The following is a 14,920-nucleotide window of genomic DNA, read 5'->3' on the forward strand; positions in this document are numbered from 1 at the left end:
ACACACACACACACACACACACACACACACACACACACACAAACACTGTTTTTTGTGCATCCACACTGAACATGTACAGTACATTTTCAACATGTTCTTTGGGTTGTGCGGATGCAACTTGCCATAAAATGTAGCTCATCTTTTAACTTATGCCCTCCTTCACTTTGTATTTTTTCCCCACAATCAGCTACAATTTCGTTTAACAGCCAGGAATTTGATAATCATCCAAACGTTACTAAAAGAATAGGAATGTAAACATGTATGGACTCAAGAATCGACGAGGTCTCAGTTTACACGCCGCTCCACCAGATGGCGCCAAAACAATAAACAACCCACCAACTTCCGGAAAGTCTTCTGTATGCAGATTCCTCACTCGAGGAGGGAAATATATCATCAATCAATCATATTTACTGGTTAACAATGGCTGGAACGGCTTCGGTAGCCGGTGAGGTGTTTGTGGATGCTTTGCCGTATTTTGACCAAGGCTACGATGCGGCAGGAGTCCGAGAAGCGGTGAGGTTATCCACACATCCGAAACGTGTTAGCTTAGCATGCTACATGACGCGTGCAGTGGTTTTAAAACTTAACACTGTAATTCATTGTTACCCGTGTGAATATTCACATTCCACTGTGTTAATAAAGGCTGTATCCGTCGTACTTTGGCTCGCATTTCAGCTATGGTGTTTTACAATTATGCAGGCATTCTCAACTATGCAACCACCAGGCAACAAAGCTCAGAGTTCTTAGTGGAAAGCGAAACATCTAATTGGTGTTATTCAGCCTGAGACTTTCTCCATGTTTACACGGATTTTCTTGCTTCACTCCTATTCTATGGGACATAACAGGAAAAAAAACTGTCTTGTCCTTTTCGTGCACAGCAGATCCAGAAACAAGAGATATATCTCCAGAACAAAGTACATGAGAAACAGCTAGTTCAGGCATCTATTGGATATGATTTCACATTGCTGAAATTGGGAGGTTTTTAGTCCAAAGGTGGATGATTCGATTACGTTCACTAATGAAGTTTTATTTTGTTCTCACAAACTTCCAGATTAAATGTCACTAAGGGGAAGGTGCCCCTGTGAGATTGCTGCAGGATTAGTGAGTTCATAGCTTCATCTGACAGCAAAGAACACATATTCATAAAAGGTTAATGACTTGGCTCGGTCTCCTTCAGTATATTCCTAAAAGCTGCATAAGTTCCTCTGAAGTATTCATGGGCTGTGTGGTATTTTTTTTAATTTACCAGTGAGAAACCCATTCAGTTTTTGATCAGATCTCACTTAGTCTTTTCTGCACGTTCACCTCTATTATCAAACGTGTGAGTGAAAGTTAAAGCTACAGGGAAAACATATTCATCCTTTTTTTTTAAATTCCCTACAGGCTGCAGCATTGGTTGAAGAGGAGACCAGGAGGTACCGACCTACCAAGAACTACCTCAGCTACCTGCCCACACCAGACTTTTCTACTTTTGAGGTGATAAACTCCACCAGAGCTCTGAAAACCCGCCGTGTTTGCATTCTGGTTGAACGGATATAACAGCAGTTCTTTCTGCCCTTTAGACAGAGATTATGAGGAACGAATTTGAGCGGCTGGCAGCTCGACAGCCTATGGACCTCCTGAGCATGAAGAGGTAAATCCTCACTGATGGTAGTTTGGTTGCTGAGAGATGAACTGCAGTAGTTTGTCAGGGTTTTCCAGGAAGATGGAGCGAGTGTAGCCCCAGGGGCTTTAGATGTTAAACACGGACGCTTATATACCACTTGTTCAGATTGATTAAATTAAATCTTCAGAGTTTAGCAGAAGAAAAAAAAGATTTTAAAACAGTTATTTAAGCGCGTCATGATGTGATAATTGCTTTCTCTGTTGCAGGTATGAGCTTCCAGCACCGTCATCGGGACAGAAAAACGACATTACAGCATGGCAGGAGTGCGTGAACAATTCCATGGCCCAGCTGGAGCATCAGGCAATCCGCATAGAAAACCTGGAGGTCATGTCGCAGTATGGAACCAATGCATGGAAAGTCTACAATGAGTATGTACCAGCAGCCCGTTCTCACTCTCACTGGGGTTAGACTGAAAGCTTCTAATGCACCGTCCTCGCTTCCCTTCTCAGTCACTTGGCCTTCATGATCGAGATCGCTCAAAAGGAACTTCACAAATTCAGGTGATTGATCAACGAACATGTTTAACTTGCTCAAAGAAACACTGAATCTGGGTTCTATATTTGTAACTGAATTCTTGGTCCACAGGAAGCAGATTCAGGATCTGAACTGGCAGCGTAAGAACGACCAGCTGGCAGGAGGAGCCAAACTGCGAGAGCTGGAGTCCAAGTATGTCGGTTTGAATCATCACTTCTCACAGGAATCGATCAGGTTGAATTCCCGTCGGAAGCTCACGCTTGGCTTTGTTTCTCCTGCAGCTGGGTGTCTCTGGTCAGTAAGAACTATGAGATCGAGCGGGCCATCGTCCACCTGGAGAACGAAGTCACTCAGCTCCGACAGCAGCAGGGAGATGAGAACAAGGAGAACATCCGACAGGACTTCTGAGTGTCACACATTATCCCGGACACATTGGCTCCATCTTCTTCTCACCGCTCACCCGACTGGGAGGCTTTGTGAAAGAGGGGACGTTACATCTGTGGACGAGCTTCATCTGTACCACTCTGTAAACTCAACAACACATTTCACCAGACTTGGCAAATGTTGTGCAGTCCTGCTTTAGTATGTAATTTATGCCGGAAGGCAGGGAATGACCTGGAGAGTGTAAATAGCCACGTCAAGTCTGGAAATGATAGACTGACATTCGTTAGCCCTGCTTGACTTCAGTTAATTTTATACATTTTAATAAAATGAACTTTTCTACGGTCCAGATTTCCTATTTTTTGTGTTTGTCATCTCTGATGTAACATATTGACATTGAGACAAGGATTCGTATTTTATTTTAAAGCTCAAATTGATCTCACTCTTTGGCATAATTTGGTCTTAATAGGCCCAGAACAATAACAATAAAAAAAAAAATACACAAATGTATTTATTCAAATTTCAAGTGATGCGCTACATCCTGTCCAGGAGAAAAATACATTTTCTGTCATTTTTACACATCATCCAGTGTTATGTCAGGCTGGTTTTACTGCACAGGTTATATGTTTAACGTTCCTGTCAAACGGAAAAATGAAAAAATCGGCTTTCGAGTAAACAGGGTCATGAAAAGAACTTGAGTTCTTGTTTGCTGGCAATGCAGCACAAACAAAAAGTTTCAGTTAATCTGAATCAAGATTGAAAACCAAAATCCTGTGAATCATTTAATCCTTGTTGAACTTCACCAAAAATTCAAAACACTCAAATGAGGCAACAATTAAGTAACTCATTTTTTGTGGATCCTTCTTTAGAGTGGTAAGTGACATTTCTCTTCTCACATGCAGATCAAACCACTCAGTTACACATTTTCATTGCATCATTCATCAGAGTTAATTATGAACTTCTTGTGCATGCTTTCTTATGCGATTGCCATTTTGTCCTACTCAAAGAATGGACCTGTCCTTGGTGTTCCCTGCCTTCAACCAGCCAGATGGCAACGTTGGCTACCTGCGAAAGAAAACACACAAGAGGCTGATGGGAACACAAACTCAGGAGTGCCAAACTTATTCTGAAGACTTACTTACCAGTCTACACGTTGATGAAATTGTCCAAAAATGGAGAAAATCAAGGTCTGAGGTATTTTCTGGAAAAACATGGGCGTCAATCCAGAGTCCTCATTTCCCATGAGGTGAAAGGAAAAAAAAACAAAAACCCATAGGTGACGGGGACGTTGGACAATTTCGTGTCTGAGGATGGAAAACGTGAAAACGCAGCTGCACTATACACCCTCCACCAGTCCGTCACAGAGCAAACAAAGACACACACACACACACACACTGACTGTGGGAGGAAACTGGAGGACTCAAAAGAAAATGCATGAAGACGCAGGGAGAACATGCAAATTCCAAACAGGTGTTCTCACTGCGAGCTGAAAGAGTGAACACAGAGCAGCTGGAACTTGACAATAAAAAATGATGCATTTGATCCTCCATACATAATGTTTAACCACCATATTGGCTTTCCCATCATCAACTTTCCCTGTAAACACAGGATGATTTCACAAAGGCTGCTTTATTGCAAAAATGATGCTCCACAGCTTGAGTAGAGCAGTTTAGGGTAAAAAAAAAAAATTTGTTGAATCCAACGTCTGTAACAGGTTGAATGTGCGAAAGCGTCAAATACAACCTTGAAGGGTGAAAGTACAACTTTTCAAGGGAAATTCTGGTGACAAGACCACTGAGAGCCACTTACGGCAGATATCCCAAGAAAATGACTGACTTTGTTTTGCAGCAGCTCTACAAATATTTACTGGCTCAGAAAACATGTGAAAATGCGAGCACATTGTTTTGACTACTTTCAAATTAAATGCAAATCATTTTATGACAAATTCATACTCATTTATAAACTTTCCCACACATTGTTGATTTTAAAAAAAAGCCTATAACCATGAAGATTTCACACCAGATGGGAAAAAAAAAATCTAAAATCTGTACACACAATTTCAGTAAATGCTCATTTATTGGTATTTATTGCCACATTCCTTACACAGTGTGCGTAACAATCATTTCTCTGCCACTCGTACGTAACTTCCTCCGAGAAATCAAACAAAAAGTTCTGAATGAACTCAATCAAAAAGCCTGGCTGCACAAGACCATCTGCATCGTTGTCATTGAAAGCCTGATATCCGGCATAAAAAGGGGGGGGGTCTGCAAAGTTTCTACGTACATGGACACCAACCATGAATTGCACGAAATGAAAACCCAAACAGAAATACTGATAGTCACTCCCGTCTCGTGATTTTTTTTTTTGTTTGTTGTTGTTTTCACAACTTTCACTCGTCTCACTCACACGAGTTTGCAGGCACTGTCATACTGTTTGCAAAGAAACTAGAGGATTCTCTTGAGGACAACGTATCCGCCGTGACTGCTTCAGATCTGACTAAGTGCAAAACGCCGCGGGCAGCATCAGCCGCTGGTAGCAAGGATAGCAGGAGGGATTTCATTTTTTTTTGGCCATGCTTCAGTCTATATGCTGAGAGTGTTGAGGGCTGGTACTAAAGTGACGGCCTCTGGCAGGTTCTGGTTCTGGTCCTGGTTTCCTTTGCTCTGGAGGAATTTCTGCCGATGCCTCTCCTCCTGGCGTTTCTTCTTCTCTTGCCGCTGCTGCTCTTTCCTCTGCTTGTTGGATACCTGGAGAGATGGAGGGGGGAAAAAAAAAAAAACATGCATAAAAGGATGCTTTCTCATGAGTTTATATTTTATCCGGCCTTAGCAGAAAATTCTGATCATTAACTTCACCTTAAGTTTCTGTAGATTGCTGCTCTCTGTCGGCCTCTTGTGCTCACTGCAGTCTGCGGCTTCAGCTCTGCAGGCTGAGCAGGATCCTGAGGCACACTGACCCTGGCAGGGCTTCCCGAGCACGGAGCCAACAAGCCATTCGGCATTAATTGTTGCCGCACTGAGCTGGAGGAGGTTCTCCTCATCGCCTGAAGCAGGACAAACAGAATAAGTCTTTCAACGTCGAGAACTGTGTCGTTCAGCCGCGTCACAATCGCAGCTCAGGTGCCACATACTTCATTGAATCTTTTAATCTTATTTAAAATTTAAAAAAAATACAAAAAATGCATTCAGGGCTTGATAACAACTCGGAATAGAAATAGAGAATCTAGCAGGAGAGACAATCCAGAGAGCAGGATGACGACAGCGTCTGTAATTGAGTTGACTCCAGAAAGTCTAATTGTTCCAGCAGCTAATGAGCAAAGTGTCACTCCTGACCCTGGATTCCTCGGTTCTTGATGGAGCTCAGGATCACGTTGTCCTCCTCTGACGCTGTGGGGGAAGAGTTCTTCTGTCGGTCTCCCTGACCGTCCCCGAACTCACGCTGCAGGCCATGCGAATTGTGGAGACTCTGGGAACAGTGAGGATTTGTTTTTTTTGTTTTTTTTTCAAAATCGACAGAATGTGAAAGTTAAGGTTGGAAATGGAAACGTGACAAAACTGTAAGATCAAAAAAGCGCGTGGCACACGCCGCATATTACACACCTCTATGCGGAGCTGAGCGGGACTCTCAGAATTGTCGCCGATCCGTCGGACGCTGTCATAGTGGTCTCCGTAGCGGTAGGCGATGTGCAGCTCTCTGCACGCTTGCTTCTCTGCCCCATTGATCTGCACAGCAAAACGCACGAGATATAAACACGCAACACGGGCCCACAACACTGTGGAACGAGATTTGGAAGGCGTCTGCCGCCGTGCCCACCTCCCACAGCGGCGTGTTCAGCTGGTGGATGACCACCTTCACCTGCTGACTGCGAGCGAAGGCCACGATAGCGTCGTTGCCGGCGAACGTTCCGGGCTGAGAGAGGTTGGACACTAGGTGAAAGAAGCAAAAGCTGTCACCAATACTTTTTAACAAACTCAAAATGTTTTTGATGCCAATGCCAAGTTGGCCTCACATGAGTAAACTAATCTTCCTCTGGGTTAAATGTGTTTGAGAATTTGATGTGGCTGATTGGGCTGCATGACATAATTCCCAATGAATTTGACTCAATCACGCTCCCAACTTGCATTAAAAAATTTTTAAAAAGTAATTGTTAGTTTCATTTAGTTGATGCGTTTGTGGCGAAACATGAAAAGGTTGAGGACGAAATGGTGGCAGTTGGAAAACATTTGATCCTGGGCTGTGATCGGGCCTGTATGGAAGAGTATAAGGGCTACTCAAGAAAAAAAAAACAATTCTTAAGTAAAATAAAAAAAATAAAATAAAAAAGTCCTCATGCACTTTGTCAAAAGTCGAAAACACTGTTGAATTTGTTTTTTTTAATGCAAACTGGAAATGTCTGTCTCCTTCAGTCTATCCCTCATCATTTGCCCGTGGAGGCCAAAATAATTACATTAAATGAGTATACGGGGCTGCTTACTGCTTCTGATTTTACACAGGATTTCGATGCAGGGATCGGCGCCCAGGCGTTTGTACTTCCGAAGAAGTCAGTGTGGAGCGTGGCATACTGATGATAACTGCCTCTTCTGAAGCATCGTTTCACCAGTTCATTAAATTGCCCGCGATGCATCTTGTAGAAGCGGCCACATGCGTTGGCTATTTGTACTTTCTGTCAAAGTGCATGATGAAAAAATGAAAAAAAAAATCTCAACATTGATTTTCAACTTTTTTCTCAAAGTGCATGAGGACTTTCTATATGTATTTGTTTCTTCAGTGGCCATGATACCGTTCCATTCCTGAGCTATGAGCAGTGACCACCAGGGGTCCCCACAAAGCTACTGCACAGCCACAGCAACAGGTCTTGGTGAAGAGTGGCTCTGATTACGGTCATTGCATTTTCTCTGAGAAGTTTGCATGTCTTCTCCACAGTATTTTAATGTTAATTGGTGACTCTAAATTCGGAGTGTGTGTCTGTCTCTCTGTGTTTACACAGTGATGGACTGGGGACACCAGTGTCCCTGCCTTCGTCCATTCCTCCGGACTGTTTAATCAATGTCTTTCAATGCATTACTTCTGGTTTTAGTTCAAGGTTACTGAGTTACCAAGTAGTTTTTTTTTTTTCTTTTCTTACGGTGCTGTGCAAAAGGCACGTCGTCCTCCACGAACGGTTCAAAGTCCTGCCGGTGGGACATCATGTACTGAACGGTCTCCTGGCGGAGCCTCAGGTGTCCCCGGGAGTGGCCCTCCAACTGATCGCCCAGCGCTCTGAACAGACAGTTCCTGCAGGAGGCAGACACACCGAGTCATGTGGCACACCCTCGCCGTCCGGCTGAATGACATTCCAAATGCTCCCACCAGACACCGGAAAGCACAACGAGCTGCAGAAGGTTGGGTTTAAACGACGTGATCAGATGAGGAAAGCCACACGATGACAACATGCATTGGATTTTTCTCCTCGCCACTTTCTTTAAATGCCCATGAGAGCGAATTGCTTAATGATGATCTTTTTCTCGCTTCATTCATTTGAAAGTTGGCACACGATGAATCAGTCCGTTACTCTCATCAGATGGTGTTTAGTGGCACATATATTCAATTATCCCACAAAGGCTATATTTCTTTGAAGGCAGGGTTCACATTTGTTGGTCAGTTAATTAATTTGGACCAAACTTGTTGGGAAACGTCACCTTTTAATGTATTCCCACTAAGATTTTGTGTATTTCTTTAATATAAAGATTATGATATGGAGACAATGCATGCAATGGACAAAATGCCTGCTAAAGACTCCAAGCCACTAAGCAAATCTTAAGAAAACGTTAACGTAAAATGTTTATTCGTCAACAAATGTCTTAAGTGAGACCCGAGCTAAGATATCGGCGGTGATGCCATGGAAAATTTCAAACCGTCATTAGCCTGAAAGCCATGCTGCCAGGGTGTGTTTGTAAAAACAAGCATAATGGAATGGCTATAGGAGACATTTTATTGACATTTCAATAACAAATTGAAATTTTTTCTGGTCTGACCCGCTCAAGATGAAATTGTGCTGCATGTGGAACCTGATCTAAATTAGTTGAAGGTGTGTTTATGTGAGTGTATGTGCAGAGAACTAGTTTTTCAAACATTTTACAGCATCATCATGGTTTTTTTTATGAATATAAAATATAAAAAAGGGAACATTCACAATAGAATAATGTGTTGTTAACATCAATAATCTGTTAGAAAATGAGCTCCGAGTGAAGTGACTGCAGTGTGTATTAAAGGAATTAGTAAAGTGTGAGTCCAAAAGGAGGAACAAAAGAAGCAGATTCATTGGCTCGAAATATATCAGTCGTAAAACTCGTCAACACATTTGAACATAACAATGCGTAGTTCCCGTGACCCTGACCAATAGAAAGCAGTACAGAAGATGGAATATTTGACAAGTAGAACATGATACACAGTCTATTACTTCGGATGACTCCATACGACCAAATCGTCACTTTAACACGAAGGTATGAAAGATGATGATGAGGGTATGACACATTACATCCACGATGAACATTTAAAACTTATTCTATGAAGCATTATGAAATCATTATCATAGAAATAAACCTGCATTAGAAAATAAACGTGAAATTTAAATATCTCTATGACCTCTGCTGGCCAGCAATTAGAATCTATGATAGACAAAAAGAGAACTGTATTTAATCTAATTAGATTATTAATGTAATGCAGAGAGAATAATGAGTGCAGTTGTGTGTCTCTTACCCGTCTCCGGGGACTTCCCTCAGCTTGAGTCCCAGAGCCTGCAGCTGATTGGAGAAACTGACAAACTCGGCGCCTTCGTCGCCATCCTGGGGGCGGTTCTTGCGGTCTTTCACGATGGCCCGCCGTGCTGCGCGCTCATCTCTCTTGCGTTCCAGTTCACTCTTTTTATTGCTTCGTACAGGTTTCGGTGTCTGTTTTCGAGACATTTTGGCTGCTTCTGCCGGCGTGGAACACCAAAGTATGTCTTCTTCTGGCAACGAGCTGGCACCTCATCAAACGCCGCCACTCATCTGCACCCTTGTTAAAAAGACACAGGAAGAGAGAAGGAGGTTCCAGAAATAAGAGAAGACATTTAACAGCCAAACAATTATTTGTGTTTAACTCACATTTATTATATCAACCAGTCTCTGGAAATCCTGAATTTCCAAAACATTACAATACAGTTTGCCATCTGGTTTATTTGAAAGAAACTGTTACTGTGATAAGAACCTCAAGGGTGCCCAGCGATAATCATCATAATTCAAATAAAGAGGATCATTTCTTGCCAATTTAATTCCTGTGGAAAAGCGACAATTTAAAAAGAGATAGATAAACATTTACTCACATCAAGTTAAATAATCACCATTGCTCCTGAGGGTAATATTGACCAAATCAAATAAGTTAAATGCATTAAAAGTTGTGTAATAACATCATTTTATGAATGAGTACAGATACTTTCATAATATCCCACAAATTCCCTATGCGTATATCCTTGGAGGTCACTTGACGACTCTAAATTCCTCCCAGACTGTGATTGGGAAGTATTTGTGTCTTGTGAATGCCCAGTGATGGACTGGTGACCTGCTCAGTGTGTTCCCTGGCTTCACCGGCCTGTGATCTGAGTCTGACAAGGCAGTGTTGAAGAAGCAAGGATGTCGAACAATACAATCAGCATCACAACGTTTAACACTGAAAACGTTTAATTCTGCATTCATGTGACATTGGGATGATCTGAAGAATATTTTCCGCGCTGGGTAAATGCTTGTGATCCTTGCGAAGTTAATAAAGACGTCAGACAGTCAACACTAATATAGGTACCCAAGCTGCAGCGTGTTTCTCACACATACTGCACCATAACTGTGAAAACTGGGTGGAAAATCGACTCATTGTGAAAAGTAATGCGTTGGACGCATAATTCCTTAAACTACTTAAAAACCGAAAGAGGTAGTAGTGGCGTCTTTTCATCCACGTGGAGTCACTCATACCATATAGTGAATGAAGTAGTGAGCAACTGATGACGATTCTGAAGAATAATACAAATATATGTGGCGCTGACTTACTTACTATTGTGGAGAAACACTATTGCTGGAACAAAAATACACTTGACAGCTCTCCAAAGAAATGTAGATGATTAAAAAAGAAACTAATGAGTGAATATGCACAGATCGGTGGTTGTAAAGAGAAATGTTGACTAATTTAGACAGGTACGATCGGCGTCATGTTCGCTCGGCGGCTAACTCGCTAGCTCACTCTTCAGCGTTGTTACATAATAAACCCTTTCTTCACGATGCAGATGCCGCCACACAGTGACACACTGGACAACATAACGTCGGTAACGTGCTGATACTTACTCTTTTTATGGCTTGTGTGTTCCGTTTCTTTATATTTGGGCTCACTCAAGCAGAGTTTGGCCGTTTTGTTTACAAGTGGAGTTCCGCTTACGTATTTACAGGTACGCATAGGGTACGGAAGCCGACGTGGTAAAAATTCGAAATGCGATTTAAAATGGGGCTCTAAATTACAGTAATTTTTATACAAATCTCGGTTTGGGATACAACAGGGTGGTGAGAATTGGAAATATTTGCTAGGCGTGTCGAAATAAGTATGTAATATTTTAAAATATCTCTAATTTCAATTAAAAAAATAATAGCTGAAAGTTACAACCTTTATTCATACAGCAAAGTGCCAGCAATCCAAACTAATACAATGGAGGCATTATGCTGGCAAGTATCAGCTGCATTATGGCACACTGGTGCAATGGTTAGTCTGCACAAAAATACTGGAACAAAGATCTTTATTCTATTTGACATAAAACTCAGGAAGCAGGATGATTATAAAATGTGATTATTGAATAGTGGAGAAGTAGGATTAAAAATGTTTCCTTCTTTTCAGACATTCACAACGAGATATATGCATTATATGTTCATTTCTTTGAGTATGTATATAGATAGATAGATAGATAGATAGATAGATAGATAGATAGATAGATAGATAGATAGATAGATAGATAGATAGATGGATAGATAGATAGATAGATAGATAGATAGATGGAAAGAGAGATAAATAGATAGATATAAAGAGAGATAGATAGATCTTAAAGAGAAAGAGAAAATAACATTGTTTGATACTGAGACACAAAAAAGTCTCAAAGCCGTGTTGTATCACAAAGAAAGAAAAGCAATAATGCAAATGTATTTCCTGAACCCGAAAATACAATACACATGATGCACAAAAAAACAGAACACAACATACATCCATCAAAATGGGTTGGTGTATAGTTTATTATAGACCTTGCCATATGATAGCACTGTGGGAACAGATGCAGTGGCCTGAAGGCTATCCATGCATTTATGCACGTGTAACAATCCTTGTTAGTCACCTGAGAGGAGGAGGGGAGCAGTCAGTGCAACTGTAGGATAATATATAATCTCTACACTGTATCTACTCTAGATGTGAATAATGTATGTTTGTGTCTGTGTGTGGGCCTGATTTTAACAGTATTGTGAGGACCCAAATGTTTATACAGACATGTAATGGCAACCTGACTTCTCCACATGGTGCCATTAATCATTGAATTTTAAAGTGAAAGCACATCTTTAAGGTAGAGTTTGGGCTCGCAACGACTAATAAGTGTCTAAGAATTTAACATAAGTTAATGCAATGTTCCCTAAAGTCAGTGAGACAACACTATGTGTGTCTCAGCCAACATGAAATCACTATGCTTTGAGTATCACCTTTCACTCGATGTCAGGGAGCAATTGTGCACCAGCATTACAGTATGTCACAGGCAATTTCAGCTGATTTCACTATGCTATATTTATGACGAGATGCTCCGTTAATAGATAAACGCACCATTGTTGTTTAAGGGCTTTTTGACATGATACATGATTGTTTATATAGATGCCACCTGAACTCAGCCTTGAGCGATAGTAAATGCACCCCAGATGGGACAAAGGTATGGTTACACCCTGGACACAGTAAGTCACAGAGTAAACACAGATAAACCCAAAGAAACACAAAATTAGAGACACTATAATTTAAACATACAATTACTGTAGATACAGAAAAATAACTTTATATTTATGTCTTTGAAATGTGGATGGAAACTACAGAAAACCCACTCGGGGTGATAGGGAAGTATGTAAACTCCGAATGGGAACCAAACCATGGCGATTTTCATGATATGAAATGTATAATATCAAATGCATTCTTAAATAATTGAAACAAATGATTGGAAAGCTATGACTATTTCTAAAAAACTGTGATGTTTAAAAAGATAATCTTCATGTTATAGTGACAATTATAACACTCAAAGATATCCATAGGTACCAGATTATGTAGAAATAACCTGAATCTTGTCAGAACAGAAAGTTACAAGCTTTTTTTTTTTTTTTTTTATTTAAACTTTTCACCCTTTGGGTTCTGCTCTTGTTGTTGCTATCAAAGAGTTTGCTGTCAGCATGCCAAGATCTAAAAAGCCCTCTAAGATCTTCAGAACAATGTTTGTGGCTCCCTTTGAGCCTGGCGGGGGATTTATGGGCTTAAATTAAATAATCTGCGAGTCGTGCAGATTTCCAAGAACTACTGTTTTGGCCTGGACTGCCCATTCTAGCAAACTTGGTACAAGACCAGGCTATTAGTACGAAATGATTCTGCTACGCTCCTCAACATGTACATCCTCTGAACATATGGTTTACTGCATATTCAATAGCAAACCAGAGTCATTCCATCTATCCCACAATGACACGATGGAGAGTAAATGGTATCCTAATCCTAATCAGGAGCCTGAACCAACCCAGCTTTGAGGTCTTAACTCTATCATGAAGAGCAAGCACAGACTAATTTTACTACTTATTTTATCAGATGAAATACTTGAGTATACACTTTATACACTGTATACACGTCAACTTCGACGAAGAGACCTGAACAAATTGAAAAGATAATTTAGTTCAGACCAGTTGGAGATCTTTTGTTCAAATCTGTGTGAATACATTAATAACTAGATGTATCTAATTAAATTGTGGTGTAATTATGGAACAAACCTCAAAAATAATAACAAAACATGAGTATATTATATCAGGGCTGTCAGACACATTTTAGTTCAGGGCCACAAACAGCTCCATTTCATCTTGGGTGGGATGGACCAATGAAATAGTCCCGTAATGAATACAAACTTTAAAATCTTTATTTGTTGTAACACAGCATATACAGATGAGCATGCCTATATTTTTACAAAACTAAACAATTACTACTGAAAATTCATACAATCTCAACACAAAGCCAATTTTAATGGAACTTTCTGGTGTAAAATACCTGTATTTTCTCCAAATGTCAGTGGTATTTTACATTAATGTCCAAAAAACGTCTCATATAACTGTTGCATTATGCACATTTTTACAAACTCTCCTTGACAGCATGACTTTGAGACTAATGCTAGTTTGCAATCTTTCATAGCAGAATCATTGCTATCTTACAGTAACTCAGGTCTCAGTGTTGTGTCCACTAATCTTAAGAATGTTGTTTGAAAATCCATGTTTTTTTTTGTTTTTTTTTTCTTAGTTTTTACAATTGCTGGTCTGCCAGGCCGCATTAAAGCCTCTTTCGAGCCAGTTTTGGCCCACGGGCCTTGTTTTTAACACCCCTGTTTTAGACATACTCCAGAGCAGATTGTTTGCAATCTCACCCTTTGATTATAATTTTTGTAATGTGATGAGTTGAGACTCATAATTGCATTTTCAATATGACAATTTTACTGTTTACTCAAAGAAAAGTCTGAAATTGAACACAAACTATCAACCTCCTTTATAGATGTTATTAAATAAGGAGGGGTCTGAGTTATGTTTAGTTCAATTAGAAACAGGGCGGTTTCATAGGGGAGCACTAATCTTTGCACATGGCTCTAAGAATATAAAACCAAGACGAAATTCTCTTCTCATTTGTGTAATCGTAGTTCAATTTAGATTGCTACATGGGTATGTATTATTTTCAAGTATTTTTCTTATTCTCAGGAACTGCTTACCAACTCAGTGGACTGAGTAATCTTTCCTTTCTGTAGTAATAAAGACACAGGAAGCCTCAGTTAGCATTCTTGGCCTCATTATTTTCTCTCCAGTCACAGTGTAAGACCAAAGAAACTCCTCAGAAAGTATAATTCTGCTGAAAAAGACGGTTATTTTTATTTTTCTAGTTATTATTTCCCTTGCCTTTTTTGTTTTTGCTGGAGTTTAATTTCCCAGCGACCAATTAGTTTGGTTGGCTGCTTTTATGGCTGAAAAACGTTCCTAACTTGCATTCAGCCTTGTAGCGGCACTCTTAATCGTGATCCCTCAAAGTTTAAAGTCCTTATTTTTGTCCTATTAAATGTTTACATTGCCACCATTCTACCCCCTGTAGATTTTAATT

At 40.4% G+C, this 14,920-nt stretch overlaps 2 protein-coding genes across 2 annotated transcripts; one reads left to right on the plus strand and one right to left on the minus strand.

Moving 5' to 3' along the window:
• Positions 1-388: 388 nt before the first annotated feature.
• On the plus strand, positions 389-2,866 carry bcas2 (BCAS2 pre-mRNA processing factor). The gene is made up of 7 exons (XM_080496054.1): positions 389-513; positions 1,384-1,476; positions 1,563-1,633; positions 1,873-2,034; positions 2,116-2,166; positions 2,252-2,332; positions 2,422-2,866. The coding sequence occupies exons 1-7, from the start codon at positions 421-423 to the stop codon at positions 2,546-2,548; spliced, it is 678 nt and encodes a 225-aa protein (XP_080352180.1). The 5' UTR covers positions 389-420; the 3' UTR covers positions 2,549-2,866.
• Positions 2,867-4,578: 1,712 nt separating this feature from the next.
• On the minus strand, positions 4,579-10,980 carry otud3 (OTU deubiquitinase 3). The gene is made up of 8 exons (XM_080496053.1): positions 10,870-10,980; positions 9,260-9,556; positions 7,647-7,795; positions 6,335-6,447; positions 6,121-6,243; positions 5,854-5,986; positions 5,377-5,564; positions 4,579-5,268 (listed from the first exon to the last, which is right to left on the minus strand). Exons 2-8 carry the CDS (start codon positions 9,463-9,465, stop codon positions 5,104-5,106), a joined length of 1,077 nt encoding a protein of 358 aa, XP_080352179.1. The 5' UTR covers positions 9,466-9,556; positions 10,870-10,980; the 3' UTR covers positions 4,579-5,103.
• Positions 10,981-14,920: the final 3,940 nt, after the last annotated feature.

Source organism: Blennius ocellaris, assembly GCF_963422515.1.
Source record: "Blennius ocellaris genome assembly, chromosome: 5".
Classification (NCBI taxonomy): Eukaryota; Metazoa; Chordata; class Actinopteri; order Blenniiformes; family Blenniidae; genus Blennius; species Blennius ocellaris.

What these genes read in the sequence shown, in the direction of transcription:
- bcas2 (XM_080496054.1), top strand. Translation starts at nt 421, where the DNA reads ATGGCTGGAACGGCTTCGGTAGCCGGTGAGGTGTTTGTGGATGCTTTG. An exon ending in GACCTCCTGAGCATGAAGAG is followed by an intron (nt 1,634 to 1,872) that starts GTAAATCCTCAC and finishes TCTCTGTTGCAG; the next exon opens with GTATGAGCTTCCAGCACCGT. An exon ending in AAGGAACTTCACAAATTCAG is followed by an intron (nt 2,167 to 2,251) that starts GTGATTGATCAA and finishes CTTGGTCCACAG; the next exon opens with GAAGCAGATTCAGGATCTGA.
- otud3 (XM_080496053.1), bottom strand. Translation starts at nt 9,465, where the DNA reads ATGTCTCGAAAACAGACACCGAAACCTGTACGAAGCAATAAAAAGAGT. An exon ending in CGTGCCTTTTGCACAGCACC is followed by an intron (nt 6,448 to 7,646) that starts GTAAGAAAAGAA and finishes TCTTTCACCTAG; the next exon opens with TGTCCAACCTCTCTCAGCCC. An exon ending in CCGCTCAGCTCCGCATAGAG is followed by an intron (nt 5,987 to 6,120) that starts GTGTGTAATATG and finishes CACTGTTCCCAG; the next exon opens with AGTCTCCACAATTCGCATGG.